Raw genomic sequence first — 21,685 nt, forward strand, 5'->3', positions numbered from 1 at the left:
AACCAAAAAGGTCAGCAATTTGAATCCACCAGGTGCTCCTTGGAAACTCTATGGGGCAGTTCTACTCTGTTCTATGGGGTTACCATGAGTGAGAATCGACTCGATGGAAATGGGTTTTTTTTTGTTGTTTTTTTTTTTTCGTATATCCGTAGCACCTAAAACAGTGCTTGGTATGTAGTTGGAACTATTAACTTGCCATGGGAGGAAATACTCAGTAGCTCCTTGTAGTTGTTGTTAGGTGCCATTGAGCTGGTTCTGATTCATAGCAACCCTATGTACAACACAATGAAACACTCACTGCCCATTCCTGTGCCATCCTCAGAATCATTGCTGTGTTTGAGCCCACTGTTGCAGCCACTGTGTCAATCCATCTCGTCAAAGGCCTTCCTTTTTTTCACTGACCCTCTACGGTACCAAGTATCATGTCCTTCTCCAAGAACTGATTCCTCCTGCTAACGTGTCCAAAGTACTTGAGGCGATGTCTCACCATCCTCACTTCCAAGGAGCATTCTAGCTGTACTTCTTCCAAGACAGATTTGTTAGTTCCTCTGGCAGTCCATGGTATATTCAATGTTCTTCACCAACACAATTCAAATACATCAATTCTTTGGTCTTTCTTATTCATTGTCCAGCTTTAGCATGCGTATGAGGCAACTGAAAGTACCATGGCTTGGGTCAGGCACACTTCAAAGTGACATCTTTGCTTTTTAATGCTTTAAAGATGTCTTTTGCAGCAGATTTGTCCAATGCACTATGTCCTTTGATTTTCTGACTGCTGCTTCCATGGGCATTGATTGTGGATCCAAGTAAAATGCAATCCTTAACAACTTCAATATTTTCTCCATTTATCAAAATGCTGCTTATTGGTCCAGTTGTGAGGAGTTTTGTTTTCTTTATGTTAAGGTGTAATCCATATTGAAAGCTGTAGTCTTTAATCTTCATCAGTGTTTCAAGTCCTCTTCACTTTCAGCAAGCAAGGTTGTGTCATCTGCACAAGGTTGTATCATCTGTTAATGAATCCTCCTCCTATCCTGATGCTGCATTCTTCTTCATATAGTCCAGCTTCTCGGATTATTTGCTCAGTATACAGATTGAATAAGCATGGTGAAAGGATATACCCCTGACGTACACCTTTCCTGATGTTAAACCACGCAGCATCCCTTTGTTCTGTTTGAATAACTACCTGTTGGTCTATGTTCAGGTTCTTCATGAGCACTATCAAGTGTTTTGGAATTCCCATTCCTGGCAATGTTATCCATAATTTGTTATGACCTGACTATGCAAATGGCTTTGCATAGTTAAAAACACAGGTAAACATCTTTCTGGTATTCCCTGCTTTCAGCCAAGATCCATCTGACATCAGCAATGATGTCCCTCGTTCCATGTCCTCTTCTGAATCTGGCTTGAATTTCTGGCAGCTCCCTGTCAAGGTACTGCTGTAACCATTTTTGAATTACAGTATTTTCAGTATAATTTTACTTACATGTGATATTAATGACATTGTTGCATAATTTCTGCATTCCACTGGATCCCTTTCTTTGGAATAGGCACATATATGGATCTGAGTAGCTCACTGATGTACAAAAGGCAGGAGTTTGTAAGGGTTATGAAGAGGGGAGGTGGTTGGCAGTTATGCTAATTAAGCCTTGAAAAACTAGCACTCTTAATAGAAATGAGGCCAAAGGTCTACACAAAGTTGGTAGGATTTCTCAAGCTTGGTACTATTGACATTTTGGGTCAGGTGATTTCTTGTGTGAGCTGTCCTGTGTATTGTAGAATGTTTAACAGTATCTGTGGCCTCTACCTACTAGATGTGAACCAAAAATGTCTCTGGACATTGCCAAATGTCCCCCAAGGGACAACATCTCCCCCACCTGAGAGCTACTGGGTTAAAAGATGTTTCATTGTGCAATCATCAGGAAGGGGTCTTCAGTTAGGTCTGGTAAAGGCTGGCATTCCAGGGATATCCAAAGATCATGGTCTCTTGCCAGCTTCAGCTAGCAAATGGTAGTGAAACAACAGTTTTAATAGTCAAGTGCTGCTCTAAATGGAAAATTAGTTCTTTACAGCCCCTCTCCTTGGTCCTTCTTTTTCCTGAGACAATAGGATGACCAACCACACAAAAGGTAGGCACATTACCAGGTTTTTTGATCTTTACTGCCATCTTGGTTTCTTTGAGGGGCCGTTCTCACAGAATTTAATTTTATTTATCTGAATAACTTCAATCTCCTTTTAATGTAAAATCAACTGATGCATAACATAACACAACAGGATGGTAGCTACAGGACACCCAGCATTTAAACTCTGTTAACAATGACTCAGTAGCAACAGTTATGTTACTAACATCTGCAGTGCACCCTTAATTGACCTCCCATTTGGACAAGTCCTGTGAAAAGATTCCACTGATCAGTTTGTCCCCACCTTGGCTTGGATTGGCTCGTTCTTGAATTTTACATGGGGACATCATGATTTATCCTGAAGGAGTTATCCAAATACAATAGGTGGTGTTAGTACTAAACACCACCTTGTTTGGTCAGTAAATAATCTGAAGTGATTCTACTGTTTAGCATCATTACAGCAAGCAAGTTAAAGCTTTTTTGTTTGAGCAAGTATAGCAGAAACCCTCTAGTCTACAGTTTCATTTGCCCTGATTGTCATTGTAAGGGGCAGTTTCGAATGCAGTGTTCTAAATCTGAGAACTTCAAACCAAAGGTGGTTAATAAAACTGAATGGCTCCAAAGAAAACATAGGGGTATTGTTTTGGGATAGGTTTTTTTGTTTTTGTTTTTTTAACATTTTATTGCCGTTTAGGTGAAAGTTTACAGAGCAAATTAGTTTCCCATTCAACAATTTATACACGGCTTGTTTCATGACATTGGTTACAAACCCCTGAATATGTCAGCACTCTCCCTGCTTCCTTCCTGCATTCCCTGTGTCCATTTGCCCAGTTTTCTTTCCCCTACCCGTTATCATGGCCCTGGTCAGAGCGGTCAGTAATCGTAGCCGGGCACCATCTCGTTCTTCAGGTCTCAGGCTAGTGGAGACCATGGTTCATGTGGTCTGCTAGTCCTTCGGACTGGTTGTTTCCTCGAGTCTTTGGTTTTCTTCACTCTTTGCTCCACACAGGAAGAGACCAATTGTTGTATCTTAGATGGCCACTTCCAAGCTTTTAAGACCCCAGTTGCTACTCGCCAAGGTATGATGTAGAACATTGTCTACATGGATTATATGCCAATTGACCTAGATGTCCCCTGAGACTATGGTCCCTAGACCTCAAGTCCAATATCTCAGTCCCAGCAAGTTAATGGTTGTGGCTAAGAAGTTTGCATGTCTGTGTCCCCTGTGCGCACTACTGCATACATGGGTGTACTCGTAGCATGTACACATATACATGTATATTGGTGTACTTCCATATGTCCTCCCACCCCTGTTCAGCTTACATATCTATCTATGTATCCACTCATAACTTATCTTTATTACTGCTGTTGCAGGATTGTGTATGTATTAACATTTATTATTGTTGCCTTTATTATTCTTCCCTATCTTTCAGTGTGTTCCTTTACCTTGATTATGTTGTGCTAACTTCTCCCATACTGTGTATTGTCCTCCCTTCACCAAAGTTAGTATGTGTCTACTATCTAGTTAGTGGTTTTGCCTCCCCTCCCCTCCCCCGCCAGGGCCAGATTAAGTACTCACAGGACCAATTGTGCCTTCCCATCAATCTGCAGTGCACAATTTCACCTGTCCCCCACCACGTCAAAGATGTGGTGAGACCCATGTGAAAATGCTCACCACAGATTAGCCAGTAAATACAATTAAACCTGTGCTGTATGTTGCTCAATGCAAGCCAGTGCTTACTGGTCATTTTGACCTTGCTCCACACCCTCCATCCCTGGTAATCATCAAAGAATGTTTCTGTGTGAAAACATTTTGCTGACTTTTTATGATGGTGGTCTCATGTAATATTTGTTCTTTTGTGACTTATTCCACTCAGCATAATGTCCTCCAGGTTCATCCATGTTGTGAGATGTTTTGCAGATTCGTCCTTATTCTTTAATAGTATTCCATGTATATATGTACCACAGTTTGTTTATGCATCCATCCACTGATGGGCACTTACGCTGTTTCCATGCTTTTGCTATTGTAAATAATCCTGAACATTGACATGTGTCATATCATAGACATATGAACATGGTTGTGCATATGTCCATTAGTGTCACAGCTCTTATTTCTTTAGGATATATACCTAGGAGTGGAATTGCCGAATCATATGGTATTTCTTTTTCTAGCTTTTTGAGGAAGCGCCATATCATTTTCCACAGTGGTTGTACCATTTAATAATTCCACCAGCAGTGTATGAGAGTTCCAGTCTCCCCACCGCCTCTCCGTCATTTGTTTTCTTTTTTTTTGGTCAGCGGCATTATCACTGGTGTGAGACAGTATCTCATTATAGTTTTGATTTTCATCTCTCTAATGGCTAAGGATCACAAGCATTTCTTCATGTATTTCTAGGTTGCCTGGATGTCTTCTTTGGTGAAGTGTTCATATCCTTTGCTCATTTTTTAATTGGGTTGTTTGTCTTTTTGTTGAGTTGTTGGAGTTTTGGGGACCAAGTTTTTAACAATGAATTCTTCTGCACTAGCAGCAAAAGACAAAGTAGATAAATGGGATCTCATAAAAATTAAAAACTTTTGTTCATCAAAGGTCTTTATCAACAAAGTGAAGACACAACCTACATGTTGGTGAAAAAAAACTTGGGAACCATATATCTAATAAGGATTTAATATACAGAATATATAAAGAACTCTTACAACTTAACAGCAAAAAAGGCAACCCAATTTAAAAAGGGGGGGGGCAAAGGACTCAAATAGACATTTCACCAAAAATGATATACAAATGGCCAACAAGCCCGTGAAAAGATGCTCAACATTCCCAAACCCACTGCCATCGAGTCGATTCTGACTCATAGCAACCTTATAGACTTTTAGGGGATGTAAATCTCTAAAGAAGCAGACTGCCAGATCTTTCTCTCATGGAGCCACTGGTGGTTTTGAAACACCGACCTTTTGGTTAGCAGTCGATGGCTTTAACCAGTGTGCCACCGGGGCTCCTTCAACATCATCAGTCATTAGGAAATGTCCATCAACAAATCAATGGGTAAACAAAATGTAGTATACACATACAATGGAATATTAGCCATAAGGAGAAATGAAGTCCTGATATATGCCACAACACGGATGAACCTTGAAAACATTGTGCTAAGTGAAATAAGTCAGTCACAAAGGACAAATATTGTATGATCCCACTTATATGAAATAGGCAAATGTATAGAGAATAAAGCTTATTAGTGGTTACCAGGGGTGCGAGGAAGGGGAAACGGGGGAGTCATTGCTTAGAGGATGTCATGGATTGAATTGTGTCCCCCCCCCAAAATATGTATCAACTTGGTTAGGCCATGATTCCCAGTATTGTGTGGTTGTCTTCCATTTTGTGATTTTCCTACGTGTTATAAATTATAATCTCTGCCTGCAGTTAAGGGTGGGATGTAACACCCTTGCTTAGGTCACATCCCTAATCCAATGTAAGGGGAGTTTTCTGGGGTATGGCCTGCCCCACCTTTTTTTTTTTTTTTTTTTTTGGCTTTAACAAACAGAAATTTATTCTCTCACAGTTTAGGAGGCTAGAAGTCCGAATTCAGGGCACCAGTTCCAGGGGAAGGCTTTCTGTCGGTGTCAGCTATGGGGAAAGGTCTTTGTCATCTTGCCCTGGTCTAGGAGCTTCTCAGTGCAAGGACCTTGGGTCCAAAGGATGTGCTCCACTCCCAGCTCTTCTTTCTCAATTGCACAACCTTTTGTCTTACAAGAGATAAAAGGAAAAGAAAGCAACCACAGGGTTGGGGATCTCATACCACCAAGAAAGCAGTGCCAGGAGCAGAGTACATCTTTTGGACCCAGGGTTTCTGCATGGAGAAGCTCCTAGTCCAGGGAAAGATTGACGACAAGGACCTTCTTCCAGAGCTGACAGAGAAACCCTTCCCCTGGAGCTGACGCCCTGAATTTGAACTTCTAGCCTACTAGGCTGGGAGAAAATAAATTTCTCTTTGTTAAAGCCATCCACTTGTGGTATTTCTGTTATAGCAGCACTAGGTGACTAAGACAGAGGGCACTGAGTTTCCGCTAATGGTACTGGAATAATCTGGAGAAGGACAGTGGTTATGGTTGCACTACATGATGAACGTAATTAATGTCACTGAATTGTACATATAAAAATTGTTGAATTGGCAAATGTTTTGTTATATATACTTTCACCATAATAAAAAAGTGGAAAAAAAAAGGAAAATGAACTGTAATGGGCTCTGGTTAATTTATTACAACAATACTAGAATGGACGAAGGTAGGCTCCTCTGTTCAAGTATAATACATAATGATTTATAACAACTTTGTCAATAGTCACCGTGGAATAAAAACATATCGTGGACCAACAATGACAGCATTGACAAATCTTTAGTTCCTTTAATTTGCACCACAAAGTATATTATGATTATCGTCAATTGACAAAATTATTTAATCTTGGAAACAAAAATTTTCCTTAAAACAAATCAATTGATAATATATCAATTTTTATAAATCAGTATGAGTATGCTTCTTCTCAACCTCAAAGTATATATTCACTGAAACATATTAGTAACAAAATGTGTTCAGTTGATACCAACTCACAGCGACCCTATAGGACAGAGCAGAATTGCCCCATAGGGTTTCCTAGGCTGAAATCTTTATGGAAGCACATCACCAGGTCTCTTCTCCCAAAGAGCGGCTGGTGGGTTCAAACCTTTAAGTTAGAGCCAAGTGCTTAACCACTGGCTCCTAGAAATACATATATAGATATGTAGCCATGTAGATATATAGATATAAAAATATGTAATCTTTTGATTTGTCCATTGTTTTTATATCCTGGGTCTGATGAATAGAAGAGCTCTCAAACAAGTTTTGAGGTAATCAAAATCTAAAGAATGCCAAACAAATCTATTTATTTTTATTACTTCTTTTATAAGATAAAGGAGTTATTATTTGTATTTACCTGGAAATACAAAGGAAACCCTGGAAATCCCAAAGACATTTTAGTGTAAAAGACATCTTAACCATTTCATAATTCCAAATATGGGGACTGAATTTGGGGAAAGCAATATCAAAAAGACTTGTCAGAAATAAACACACAACATAATTGTTACGAATATTAGTCCTTCCTGTAGTGAAGGATCCATTTTTGCTTTTCTTAAAATGACCCAGAAGCATGGTACAAGGCAGCATAAAAGAAAAAAAAACACTTTTGAAAATTAAAAGAGATTTTGTGACCAACTGAAAAGGTTGCTCTCTGTAGAACTGAAAGAGCTTCCCTCAAGAAGGGCTGGAGTATTATTACCTACTTCAAACCTGGCAATCAATCTCCACCTTTAATGTAAAACAGCCACAGAAAGGATTCCCCCTACAACCTAAAGACACATCTAGGTAAGCCCAAGGCCCCCAAGACCAAATAAATGTCTTTCTAGAAGTCATCTGTTGAAGTTCCCATTTCTGAGGACTTGTGCTTCTCTGACACAAGTTGTAAGTTCTTGTCACTATCACTGTGCTGTGCTGTCTGTTCCAGGGTACATTAATTTCAAAGGACATTTCAGGGTAAGGGCAGATTATCCAATAGGCAAGGTAAGCATGGTGCTTACTTTGCTTACCAGATCATCTGTAGTGAACAATTTATATTTTTTCATCACATCAAAGATTCTGCTTCTAGGTATAGCCAGCATCTGTCTCTCTCCCAAGCCCACAGTCCCTTCCTACAGAATCAAAGCTTCTTGTCTAATGTACAATCCCTGGCTAGGGGCAGATAACCCAGTAAGCAAGGTAAGCACGTTGTAGTGAACAATTTCACTACATGTGAACCCATGTGAAATTGTTCACTACAGATTAGTAAGTGAGCACAAGTAAGCTTGTGCTTACCCTGCTTACTGGGTCATCTGCCCCTGAGTACAATAATAAATTATAAGCCATTGAAAAAATCAATTCATGAATCCAGAATAACTAATTACTATACAAATAAATAAATAAGGGAGAAGGGAGGCTTCTTACAGTTGAATGCTGAGGGCTAAATGGTAAATTTGGCGAGACTGCTGGAGTTGGAAAATAGTCATTTTGCAGTCATCGTGATAAAGATGGGATCAGGCAAGATATACCAATGGTTGTGAAATCTAGGCAGAAAGTGAAAGAGTATTTTGCATGATCTTAAAGTGTCTCCCCACAAACACTTAATTAGTTCCAAAGGAGAAAAAAATCTACAGTAATAATATAGTGGAGAGACCACCAATTTTGACCAAGTGATCAAAATTAACATCATCTAAAAAAAAAAAAAATCACCTATGCATTCTATGACCAATCCCAATTTAAATCACAAGGAACCATCAAACACAAAAATGAGAAGGTGCTATTTAATAAAAAGAAAAAGTGAGGGGTACTGCATATTTAAAAAATGTTCATGTCATAAAAGATCAAAGCACTGGGAACTACTCCAGATGAAAGGGGGCCAAAGAGATGGGATAACTAAATCCAACATCTGATCCTAGACGAGATCCTGTACTGCATCAGGGAAATGCTTTACGAACATTATTAGGTCAACTGGAATACAAACTAGAGTGAATTAAATATTAAAATAATGCAAATTTCTTAGAAAATACTCACTGAAGAATTTAGGGGTAAAGGATCATGATGTATATAACCCACCCTCAAATGTTTCAGATGGGGGGAGGGGGGAAATAAAACATATATTAAGTTGCACTAAAAAAAGAAACTAAACCCATTGCCCTCAAATTATATACATGTTTATTTCTGCCTCCGCGAATATATATATACACACACACACACATATACTAAAAAAAAAAATCTGTTGCCATCCAGTGGATTTCAACTCATAGTTACCCTACAGGACAGAGCAGAACTGCCCTACAGGGTTTCCAAGGAGTGGTTGGTGAATTCAAACTGCCAACTTTTTGGTTAGCAGCCAAACGTTTAACGCAGACACCAGGGCCTATACATATAATATACGCACATACGTATGTATCTACTGTATATATAAATACATATATAATTAAATGGAAACCCCGGTGGTGTAGTGGTTAAGTGTTACGTCTGCTAACCAAAGGGTTGGCAGTTCGAATCCACCAGGCGCTCCTTGGAACTTTATGGGGCAGTTCTACTCTGTCCTATAAGGGTCACTATGAGTTGGAATCGACTCGACGGCACTGGGTTTGGTTTTTTGGTTTATATAATTAAGTATATATGTTTATAAAATATATATTTACAGAGAAAAAAAGACTGAGAAAAATCAAAGCTAATGGGGTAAAATGTTAACGATAGTTGAATCTGGGTAAAAGATATACGAGTGTTAGCTGTAATTTTTTATGTCTGCAACTCTTCTAAGTTCGAAATTATTTCCAAGTAAAATCTAAAAAGAATTGGCTTTGGGAAATAATTTGGCTTTTTGGCAGGTTAAGAAACTGCCATTATTCTTAAGGGACAATGCTGTGCAAAAATCACGAATCCAAAAAACGTGAGTTCAGTCCCCGCATGGCTAATTTGTGTTACTCGGAAAGTCACCTAAGCCTCTCTGAGCTTCAGTTCCTCCACTCTGGAGGGCTAACTGGAATGATCAAATGAAAGAATGCATATTAAATATTAAAGCCCTTCATGAACTGTAAGACATTGCTGCTACATACCAACGTAGAAGTGGAAAGTGTGTAACAATAAGTAGGAATAGAGCCGCAGCTGCCTTTCACGCTTCCAAAACTGCGGCCCACTCCACCGTCACTTTTCGGAGACCACCAGGCCTTCTCCTTGCCTGGCTCAGTGGAGCACACCGCTCGCCCTTCCAGGTGGCAGATGCCGCGGCGCTACACCACGTGAGGCCTCGGCCCCGCGCCCTTGGGCCGCAGCCTCGCTGTGGCCCCGCCTCCTTTTCGAACGTCGTCGCGGGATCGCCCTTGGAAACGCATTACCGGAGGAACCTGCACCCGCCAATGAGAGGGGAGTGAGTGCCACGAACAAGCCAATAAGGAGGGAGCGATGCGGGGTTTAAACCCGAAGCCGACCCGGCTCCTCCCGGCTTGCTGCGCAGGAACGGCTGTTGCTTGGTGGTAGCTGTTGGCCCTGGCTTGTCTGGGGCTCCCGAGTTCTCTTTCCTCCCTGTGAATTGCTGCCTGGTGAAGAGGAAGCCATGGCACTTCGAGTCACCAGGGTGAGTTGCTGCGAACCGAGAACAAACGCGACCTTCCTTGCTGCGTGCCCTGTCGCCCTTTTTCGTCTGCAGAACCTCCCGACCGGAGATGACCCGGGTGGCGATTTGGGGAAGAGGATGGGGGGGGAGGTGTCGCCCGGTGTGTGCCGAGGTGAACTCCTTACATAGTGGGTCGGGGCGGGGGGTTGGGGAAGGAAAGGCAGACGGACGGAAAAGTGACAAAAAGAACTGAAAGGGCCTTGGATAAGTGTTTAGAGAGGGGGGAGGGTCGATAGGAAACCTTTTTTTTTTTTAAGACGAGGTAGAGCCCCAGGGTGAGCCCCCACCAACCGTGTAATCTCCGTCCTAGAAGGAAGGTGCCAGCAATTGGAGGCTTTCGTTTCTTTTGAATGTAAATTGACAGCATTTTAGAGCTAGCTGGGCCTTCACCGAAATTCAATTCAAGTAAATGAAGAGATTCAGGAAGGGAAATGGCTTGCCACAGACATCGAGTAGACCCTGGTGCCCAGGTTTCCCCTCCGAGCCCATTTCCAGCCGGCTTTCCTCCCGAGAGCCTCTCTTGTGCCCCACCTTAATTAACTTTTGACTTACTCCAGCCTGGCTAAACTCTAAAATGGTCTTCCTTCTTGCAGAACACGAAAATTAATGCTGAACTTAAGCCGAAAACCAGTATGGCAGGCGCCAAGCGAGTGCCTATGGCCACTGCTGCAGCCCCCAAGCCCGGGCTGAGGCCAAGAATAGCTCTTGGAGACATTGGTAACAAAGTCAGTGAACAGCCACAAGCCAAAATGCCCCTGAAAAAGGTAACTATCTTCCTGATCCAACTTCTCTTTTAAGAGTTCACCTGTGGCTCTTGACAGAGAAACATTCCATTCTCTCCCTTCCATCTACAGGAAGCAAAAACTTCAGCTGCTGGAAAAGTTATTGCCAAAAAACTGCCCAAACCACTGGACAAGGCACCTTTGCATGAGCCTGAGCCAGAGCCTGAGCTAGAACGTGAGCCTGTTAAGGAAGAAAAGCTTTCGCCTGAGCCTGTTTTGGTAAACTCATTCTTACCTGTTTTAGAGTCTCTTGGTTGTTTCTCTCCCCTCATTTGAATACATAGTAGTAATAGTAACATTTATTTAGTGCTTAGCATGCTTTTTTTAGCATGAGGTAGGTTAACATGCATTAATTCATGTAATCTTGACATACACTCTGAAGTTACTCTTCCATCAACTTTTTTAGACAATGGCTTACAGAGGTTATAAGTATCTTTTCCAAAATCACACTACTAATAAGTGGCACAAATGGGATTCAAACCCAGGCTGTCTAGCTTTAGAAACCTATACTTTTTTTGTATGTGTGTAGTAAAAGTATATATAAAAAATCTTTGCCATTAAAAAGACCAGACTTAATGGTCTGACTGAGACTAGAAGCACCCTGGTGGTCATGGTCCCCAGACCTTCTGTAAGCCCAAGACAGGAACCATTCCCAAAGCCAACTCTTCAGACAGGGATTGGATTGAACAATTGGATAGAAAATGATACTGGTGAAGAATGAGCTTCTTGGATCAAGTAGACAGATGAGACTATGTTGGCATTTTCTGTCTGGAGGGGAGATGAGAGGGCAGGAGGGGGTCAGAAGCTGGCCAAGTGGACGCTAAAAGAGAGTGGAGGGAAGGAGTGTGCTGTCTCATTAGGGGGAGAGCAATTAGGAGTATATAGGAAAGTGTATATAAATTTTTGTATGAGAAACTGACTTGATTTGTGAACTTTCACTTAAAGCACAATAAAAAAAATCTTTGCTGTTTCAACATTTTTTACATGTACAATTTAATGACATTAGTTACTTTCTTCATGTTGTGCAACCATTGCCACTATCCATATACAAACTTTTCCATCATCCTGAAGAGAAATTCAGTTCCCCCTGACTCCCCTTCCCTCTCCCTCCTACCCCTAGTAGCCATTAATAAACTTTGGTCTCTATGCCTTTGTCTATTCTAGATATTTCTTAGGAGCCTATGTTTTTAATTGCTCTTTTATACTGCCCTCCTTTGTTAATGGGATTAAGTAGTAGCTGGTTGGGCCAAAGATTTTGCTTACGAGTTAAAGCCTTCTCTGTCTAGAATTTATTGTCTGAAACAGAATGTTCTCTTGAAAAAAAAAAAAAATTTTTTTTTTTTTGGTCACCTAGTTTCTGTAGGTATACCATGTTAGTGTGACATTAATTAGAGCACTACATTACTAATACTAGAGTTAAATAGAATCGTAACTCCTGTTCTGGTGTGCCTCTGGAAAGTTCTTTAGGAAACTTTTTAGGGTTTGACTTTTTTCAACAACTCTTATGTCCTAAAATTCAAAATGTTGTTACGAAAGAAAAATCATATCTTGGATGAATGGTATCATTTTGCTGAAGAAAATGACAGCCTTGGTGATGTACTTGAGGAGGCATATACCCTGCTCCAATTTTAGGTACCTCTCTAATGTGGCCACTAAATAAACCTGTAGCATTGGAATATATACAGATGTGAAGCAGAAATAAAATGTAGCACTTCAAAGAAAGTAGCTAAGAAGATAATTAAACACTTAGCCTCAAAAACCAAGAACTTTTTTTCAGGTATGTAAATATATCTATCCCTGTGAAGGAAGGAAGGCTATCTAAATAAGCTTTGCTGAAAGTTTAATGAACTGCATTCTGAGGCTCTAATTTTTTCAATTTAGCTAGAGCTAGTTGGGAAACTGATCTGTAAAAGTCATTCACCTTAGCTTCTTATGTCTAAGGGTAAGAGACTTGAGGCTATTGCTTTAGTATTTACCTTAGGGACATAACATGAAACGTGTAGCATGCGTAGTCTTTTCAGCATGCCAGAGTACCTGAGATTTCCTTAAGAGTCTCATACTGGCTCTTGTCTTTGCCTTCCCACTTTTTAAGAATATCTTTCCCACCCTCTCTTTCATCTAGCTAATAACCTCTCATCCTTCAAAACAGATCAAGCATCAATTCCCGAAGCTTTCCTAAACTTCCACCATCCTACCCTTGTTCCTATAATCTCATTATTTACTTATCGTTTCTAAATTTTAACCTCCTGAGGACTCTATAAATCTGGTTCCTAGCACAAAGCTTGACTTGAAAAAAGTACTCAATAACGTTTGAACATTAGCGGAAAGGGAGTTTGAAGGAAATGCCTAGTTATAGGTCAGTTAATCTTTAGTATTTGGGACAGAACTTGTGTTCTGAGTAGTGAGAAGCAGCCCATGTTTTGAAAGAAAGGTGTGTACATTCTGAAGACTTGTCATTCATGTGGATTAACTTCACATGATGGTGCTGATAAACAGATTCATTACTTAACAGTTTCCTTTGTAGGGAAGTCTAGAATATGAATCTATTTGCTCCTATTATGTTTTACCCATTGGCACTTAAGTTCTGCCAGTTCCAAACTGGCTCAGTCTAAGTTGCCATTTTACTTTTGATAAATTAGTCACACCTTAAAGAGAAATGGAATAAATTGAAAAGAAGATAGTTTTTTGTTGTTGTATTTTTTTTCTTTTAAGGAAATGAATTACACCCTCTGCTCACCTTATCCACATGGTTAGGTTCCAAAGACCAGGTGTTATACAAAAATGGGAGGTGGCTACATCATATATAACTGCCAAGTGACATCACTACATAACTGCCAAACCACTGAGAATCACGGCTCAGACAAGGTGACACATAGCCTTAACCATCAAAGCCAGTGTTAAACTTAGCATTGTGTTACTGCCAGGTGTACTTTGTTAGTGTGCAAAATAGTTGGGTAGTAGATTTTTTTACTATTGTAAATGCAAAATGTTGGATAATGATATAGGCAATAAGTGAGGAGAAGATGTGTATGTCTACTCAGCTGATGGTTTCTTGAATGCAGATACAAATCTGACTTTCATTCCCCAACTACAGTGTGTGTTCTGCTATTATTTCATGAGGTCTCTCTGTTACAAGGTGGATACTCCCTCTGCAAGCCCGATGGAAACATCTGGATGTGCCCCTGCAGAAGAATATCTGTGTCAGGCTTTCTCTGATGTAATCCTTGCAGTGAGTGATGTGGATGCAGAAGATGGAGCTGATCCAAACCTTTGTAGTGAATATGTGAAAGATATCTATGCTTATCTGAGACAACTTGAGGTCAGTACTGTCGTTAGAGTCTTTGTTTTTTCTAAACTGCATCTAGCTTTATTAAAGGTATTTTCCATGAATGGTTTACAGTAATTCAAAGAGGACATGGGCAACATTTCTAAACAATAGATTTACAGCTTTCAAATTCTACTTCAAAATTCCATGGAATTCCAAAGATAAAAGCTCACTAGCCAAACCAGTGAAGTCTTTAGTTGCTCCATTGGACAGGAAAAGTTTAAAGGAAAGGTGGACACTACTGTGGCTCTTTCTAATGATGCCCTGTCACGGGAAAGTACAGATTGAATGGCATATCTGTATCTATCACAGTTGGGAGATGGCAGGTCCCAAATTCTGAGTCTAAGGAGGATAACAGCAGCAGAAGGTGGACAGGAGTAAGAAGGTGGTGAAAAACTATAGCCACCCCCAACGCAAGGTATTTTGTGCCAGTGTGGCTGACGTTCATGTGATTGTCAAGAAATTGTTCTTTATGTCCAAGAGGAGTACATTCAAAAACTAGGAGTAAATTTTCTGGTTTTCTTCCATTTCATCCCACTTCTGAAACTTTGTGTTAGTACATTTTACCCTTTCCCAAAAATAAAATAACATTCTGTATGCTAACAACATAAAATATAGTTACTGGATTTATTCAATTGGTTTTTGTTTTTTTTTTAATAATATTTTATTGTGTTTTTGGTGAAAGTATACAAAACTAATTAGGTTACCATTCAATAATTTCTACACAAATTTTTCAGTCTTAACGATGCATGAACATTCTTCCGGTTTCCATTCTGGTTGTTCTATTTCAAGTAATCTAGTTTCCCTGTCCCCTTACCTTCTCATCTTTGCTTTAAAGTAATTATTGACCATTTGGTCTCAGATAATTTTTTTAAAGGAGCATAGTACTCACGGGTGGTATCTTTTATTTTGTGAGCCAGTCTATTGTTTAGCTAAAAGGTGACCTTGGGATAGTTTCAGTTCAAGATTTAAAGACTATCTCAGGGCAATAGTCTTGGGCAGTCTTCTGGTCTCCACCAGTCCTGTAATTCTGGATTTTTTTTTTTTTTAAGAATTTGACGTTCTGTTTCACATTTTTCTCCCATTCTATCAGGATTCATCTACTGTGGCCCTGATCAGAATGCTGGGTAGTGGTAGCCGGACTGGTAGCCGGACACTATCTAGTTCTGCTGGTTTCAGGGTAGATGAAGCCCTGGTTCATGTAGTTAGTCCTGTAGGCTAGTTTCTTCTTTACCAGTTGTTTGTTTTTTAAGCATTGTTTTCTCCCTCTCTTTTTTTTTTTTTCAGTTGTGCTTTAGGTGAAAATTTACAGAGCAAATTAGTTTCCCGTTGAATAGTTTTATATAAAATGTTTCATGACATTGTTTGCATTCCCCTCAATGTGTCAACACTCTCCCAATTTCTGTCCTGGGTTTCTTATTTCCTTTCTTACAGATTTTCTAGCCCTTTCTGTCCTCTCTTTGCTTTTGGGCAAATGTTGTCCTTTTGATCTCATATATTTGATTGTTCTAAGGAACACATTCCTCTGAGGTGTTAGTGTTTATTTTACGGGCCTGTTTCTATTGTTTGGCTAAAAGATGGTCTCCGGGAACCGCTTCAGTTCCAGGTCAGAAGGGTGTTTTAGGACCATATTCTCAGGGTGCCTCCAGTCTCTCAGTCCAGTAAGTCTTATGTTTTTTTGTGAATTTGATTTTTTGTTCTACATTTTTCTCCTGCTTTGTTTAGGACTCTCTGTTGTGATCCAATCAGCAGTCCGTAATGGTAGCTAGGCACCATCTAGTTCTGTCTTTGAGTCGTGTAGTCTGTGGTTCGCATGGTCCGTTAGTTCTTTGGACTTACTGCTCCCTAAGTCTTTGGTTTTCTTCACTCCTCTTTGCTCCAGACGGGAAGAGACCGATAGCTGCATCTTAAATGGCTGCTCGCAAGCTTTTAAGACCCCAGAGGCTACTCACCAAAGTAGGATGCAGAACGTTGTCTTTATGAACTGTGTTGTACTGATTGACACAGATATCCCCTGAGTCTATGGTCCTTTATTTTTGAACCTAGGGCTTTGTACTGTGAGGTGTTTGGTTATGTCTAAGAAGTTTCAATGACTGTGCCCCTTGTGTGCTCTGTTATCTATATTAATATACATGCAGCACCTACAATTATGTATACAATACATACAATATCCACAACCAAATCTCTATCTGCAGGTGAGTGTGCTCCCTTACACCCTTCCACACCTCTCTAGCATACCTATCTACCTATGTATCCATTTGTAGATTGTTTTTTAATACTATTGTTGCAGGATTATCTATGTTATAGTATTTACTGTAGTTGCCTTTTATTCTCGCATTTCTCTCAGTGTCTTGGTAATGTTGTGCAGACTTCCTCCATATTGTGTATTGCCTTTCCCTTCACCAATATTAACACATGTCTTCTATCTAGCTAGTAATTTTCCCTCCCTTGCCTTTCCATCCTGGTAACCATCAAAGAATGTTTTTGTTTTCTGGGTATAAACTTTTTCTTAATTTTTTATTATAGTACATTGTCTTCTCTTGACATCACTGCCTGGTGCCTTTGGGCATCTGTTTTCTACAGGATTAATCCGCAAGAAGACTTCCTTGGCTGGACCATAGTCTTCCTGCTTTGGTTTTCTTTTTTCCCTTCTTTAAAGTTTGTGCTCCAACTTTAGAGGAGCAGATTTGGTGTAAATATATATGCATATGCTGGTCCTTCATGGTTCAATCTTCTACTTAGCCAATAGTGGTGCTGGAGTTTATACCCTGGAGCAGGAGCATGGTAGCACATGGATTCCAGCTGTTCTTAGGCTGAAATTTCCTCTACTTCATAAAGCTCAGGCTCTGGGTTTAGAGTCTTAAGAGATCTGAGATGATGGCATGATGTCTTTATTTGGGAGGAAGCAGGAACAGGGTGTGGGGAGATCTGACTATATGAAAAACTTCACACACTGTCCTGTCAAGTTTTTGCTTTCTTCCTCAATGATAGAGTTGTTTCTAGTGACTATTCAGACAATTGACTTAAAAACTATCTTAGAGATTCTAAATGCTCCAGAGCTATCCTCTGGTAAATTGTATTACCGGACAGACATTTCCCATGGAGTCTGGCTTCTAAGGATAACCAGCATTTCTTTTGTAGGAAGAGCAAGCCGTCAGACCAAAATATCTAGTGGGTCGGGAAGTCACTGGAAACATGAGAGCCATCCTAATTGACTGGCTAGTGCAGGTTCAAATGAAATTCAGGTTGCTGCAGGAAACGATGTATATGACTGTTTCCATCATTGACCGGTTCATGCAGGTAAGCATAATTCAGTATTTCAGCTAGAGTCCTAGCTTATTCATAAGAAGCTGACTTTTTCAGCTACTAGTACTTTTTCAGCTACTAGTACTTTTTCAGCTACTAGTACAATGGTTAGTACTAACTAGAATGCCATTTCTAGAGGTTTCACATGTGAATGCTGTAGCTGAAAGCAATTTAAACACCTTTGCTTCATCTTGGCTCGATAAAAAATTTGTTTTTCTGCCCTATTCATATTCTTTGATGTCATAGCAAATCTTTTATGGCTGGTTGTTAGCAGGAAAAGAGTAAAATATGTCTTGGGAGTTAGGGTGTCATTAATGAGATTTTGCTATGGGACTATTTCTGGGACTTCTTTTTCAAATACATCTTACTTGTTCATCCAGTTGAAATTTCCTGTTGCAGAATAATTGTGTGCCTAAGAAGATGTTGCAGCTGGTTGGTGTCACTGCCATGTTTATTGCAAGCAAATACGAAGAAATGTACCCTCCAGAAATTGGTGACTTTGCCTTTGTGACTGACCATACTTACACTAAGCACCAGATCAGACAGATGGAAATGAAGATTCTAAAAGCTTTAAACTTTGGTCTGGGTCGCCCTCTGCCCCTGCACTTCCTTCGGAGAGCATCCAAGATTGGAGAGGTAAACAGATCCCTTGAGAAGCCCTTGGTATGGACATTAAGGAGTACTGCTGCTGACCTGGTCTAATTCAACTGACCTGTATTATATACCCGACTACGCTCTGCACACATGAGGTTACCATGAGTCGGAATCAACTTCAGGGCAACTAACAACAACAACATGGGGAAGGGATAAAGATGTTCTTTATTTCCAGTCGGGCTGCATGTTAATGATATTATTAAGGCCTTCCATGGGCAATGCAGTTAAGAGTTTGTAGACAAAAATATCTTTTGTATTTATGAATGTGGGTATACAAATGTAGTTACAAGTCAGTGCCACTGAAACAAAACTCTGAAAACAGCACAGTGACCTGTGGATTTTATTACAGGTTGATGTTGAGCAACATACTTTGGCCAAATACTTGATGGAACTAACTATGTTGGACTATGATATGGTGCACTTTCCTCCTTCTCAGATAGCAGCAGGAGCTTTTTGCTTAGCACTGAAAATTCTCGATAATGGTGAATGGGTAAGCTCTAATCCCACAGGTGTGAAGCCTAGATTACCCCAAATTTTTAATTTGCTTGAATATGAAACTTTTGTCATTAAAGGACAATTCATATGGTTCCTAAACAAAGAATGTACTGAAGAAATGATTTAAAATAATGTTGTTTGGAAAGTCTTTACAGAATACTTCTAATTCATTACCTAATTTCATCTTTGTATACCCCTTTGAGAACAGATGGAGAAACTCAAACAGATCAAAGGACCTACTGAAAGTTTATTCATCTTCACTGATTAACAAAATGTTTCTCCTATGTGATAGGCACTAGGAATAGAACTATAAATGAGAAAGTATGCCTCAAGGAACTTGAGCTTTGGGGTAGACAAAGCAATTACTATAGTGTAATGAAAGAAAGGATATCTAGGAAAGGAGGGGCCTTAAATTTTAATTGCAATCAGTCTAGAATATCCATTCCCCCTCTCTTGATGAACAGTATTTTATAAAAACCATTGTTGATGAGCACTTTTAACAGTAACATTTCTTGTCTTAGACACCAACTCTACAGCATTACCTGTCATACACTGAAGAATGCCTTTTTCCTGTTATGCAGCACCTGGCTAAGAATATAGTCATGGTGAATCAAGGGCTTACAAAACACATGGTAAGTCGATGAGCAGTACTGTTAAGATGTAGGAGGAAAAAAGAGAGAAAACGAATACTTCATGCCTGAAAGTACATAGCTTATTTTTAAGGAATTGATGTTTTAAATGAATATCAGTAACTTTGCATCTTGGGATGTTTGTATGTTTTTCTTCATTAATTACCATTGCTTTTCCCTTCCAGACTATCAAGAACAAGTATGCCACGTCTAAACATGCCAAGATCAGCACACTAGCACAGCTGAATTCTGCAGTAGTTCAAGATCTAGCCAAGGCTGTGGCAAAGGTGTAACTTGTGAACTTGAGTTGGAATACTATATCTGCAAATAAAATTGGCACTGTGTGCTCTGTCTGTATATATTATATGTTACATTTACTTACTTTTAATAAAGTTTGTGGCCCTTTTTACTTTTTATATCTTAACTCATTTGGATGTGACTGCTTCCTAAAAATTGTCTTAAAGGTATGGTGGGGAATATAAAAAAAAGATTAAACTGCTTTCAGTTTACCTAGGAACCCAACTAAGGTACATAATTATTGCCTATGTGTTTTATATACTTGGTAGTTCTTTATGTGAATTCCTGAGGTGGTGAAGGCACTTAAAACCTTCACTTCCACAGGGCAAACTGCATGTAAGCCAGCTCATAAAAGGGCCTGCTGCCTGCTTCAAAGTAAAAGTCTACCACCTCACCCCTAGTTCCCTTGTTTTCTGTTTCCTCTGGGGGTTGTTTCTATAATTCTAAATAATCTACTTTTACCACTATCTCTTAAATTACTAAGTTTAGCTAGTATCAACTCACATTTGAAAAATAAGAATTTTAGTTTATGTTCTAAACCCCGTTCTCATTTGTTTATTGGTTAAAAAAAAACAAAACATGCTCAAAACAAATACAAAGGTATCTAAAGAAAAAGTTAATTTGCCTATCCACCTGAAGGATATCAACAGTTTGGGATATTCTTCTATGACATATAAACATAGGCATGCATATAAATTATTTTGGGTACCTAAAAAAAAAATGGGATGGTTCTAAGTACATAGCAATTCCTTTCCACATATTATATAGTTTTACCTGTATTGGGGTATTATATTTCATAGTATAGGTAATGAATTCAACCATTCCCCTGCTGCATAGGCATTCAGATTGCTTTTATTTTTTGTCCCTATAGACAAGGCTGTTAATCATCACATACTGTACTTTTTTTCTTTTTAATGTACACTGGATTCCTCAAAGAGTATGTGCATTGAAGTTCAGACAGGTACTGGAGATGGAAGTTCTTAACATTGTTAGCAACATGTTGTTAGGTTCTGTCGAGTTGGTTCTGACTCAGTGACACTTGTGTACAACAGAATGAGACACTGCCCTATCCTGTGCCATCCTCACAATCTTTGCTGTGCTTGAGCCCATTGTTTAGCCACCATGTAAATCCATCTCGTTGAGGGTCTTCCTCTTTTTCACTAATCCCCCCAAAATTTTTTTTTCCACTTTACCAAGCATCATGTCCTTCTCCAGTGATAGCAATGTATAATAGTGCTTTTTTTTCTTGCATCCTTACCAGTGCTGGAAATAATCTCTCCAATATCTGTGAATCTGGTAAAAAATTCTCTCTTTGTTTGCTGTTTCAGTTTATACTTCTGATGTCTAAAACAAAATGGTTGCCATTGAATCAACTGCAACTCATAGTGACCCTATAGGACAAACTGGAACTGGTTCCATAGGGTTTACAAGGAGCGGCTGGTGGGTTTGAACTGCCAACCTTTTGGTTAGCCACCAAGCTCTTAATCACTGTGCCACCAGGGCTCTGGTGTCTAGGTTAATAAATTTTGGGTTTTGTCTATTTGTTTTCTATTTCTGTGAATTGTCTTTTCAAGCTGCCCTTTGCCAATTCTGTCTTTCCTATTGGGTTATTAATCTTAAAAATATGTAAGACTTTCCAAGTTTGTCATTTACCTTTTGACTGTTACACTGCCTTCCCATACACAAACATGCTGTTCATGCTATGTTTGTATGGACAGGAAGAAAACAGCATTGTGTGATCTAGTGTAACTCTGGGGAAACTAGGTATAAAATGGAATGCTCAGCTATCTTGCTGAAAAGGTCCAAACTAGTTTTTTGCCTCGAAGTCAGTGCCCCTCACACAACGGACCTATTGAAAAACTACAAATCTGGCCTCTACA

At 39.6% G+C, this 21,685-nt stretch overlaps 1 protein-coding gene across 2 annotated transcripts; it reads left to right on the plus strand.

Moving 5' to 3' along the window:
* The first annotated feature begins 10,116 nt into the window (after nt 1-10,116).
* CCNB1 (cyclin B1) lies at nt 10,117-19,865 on the plus strand. 2 transcript variants are annotated; one of them, XM_003408075.4, is made up of 9 exons: nt 10,120-10,278; nt 10,911-11,081; nt 11,172-11,318; nt 14,236-14,418; nt 17,566-17,724; nt 18,130-18,366; nt 18,734-18,874; nt 19,401-19,511; nt 19,694-19,865. In XM_003408075.4, the coding sequence occupies exons 1-9, from the start codon at nt 10,258-10,260 to the stop codon at nt 19,799-19,801; spliced, it is 1,278 nt and encodes a 425-aa protein (XP_003408123.2). In that variant the 5' UTR covers nt 10,120-10,257; the 3' UTR covers nt 19,802-19,865. The 2 variants fall into 2 exon arrangements, with proteins under 2 accessions (XP_064128884.1, XP_003408123.2); XM_064272814.1 differs by lacking the exon at nt 18,734-18,874 and having other exon boundaries at nt 10,117-10,278.
* Nucleotides 19,866-21,685: the final 1,820 nt, after the last annotated feature.

The sequence above is a fragment of the Loxodonta africana genome, chromosome 2, assembly GCF_030014295.1.
Source record: "Loxodonta africana isolate mLoxAfr1 chromosome 2, mLoxAfr1.hap2, whole genome shotgun sequence".
NCBI lineage: Eukaryota > Metazoa > Chordata > Mammalia > Proboscidea > Elephantidae > Loxodonta > Loxodonta africana.

Coding starts and splice junctions, on each gene's coding strand:
- CCNB1 (XM_003408075.4), top strand. CDS start 10,258: ATGGCACTTCGAGTCACCAGG. Junction 11,082..11,171: donor CCAAAATGCCCCTGAAAAAG/GTAACTATCTTC, acceptor TTCCATCTACAG/GAAGCAAAAACTTCAGCTGC. Junction 11,319..14,235: donor TTTCGCCTGAGCCTGTTTTG/GTAAACTCATTC, acceptor CTCTGTTACAAG/GTGGATACTCCCTCTGCAAG.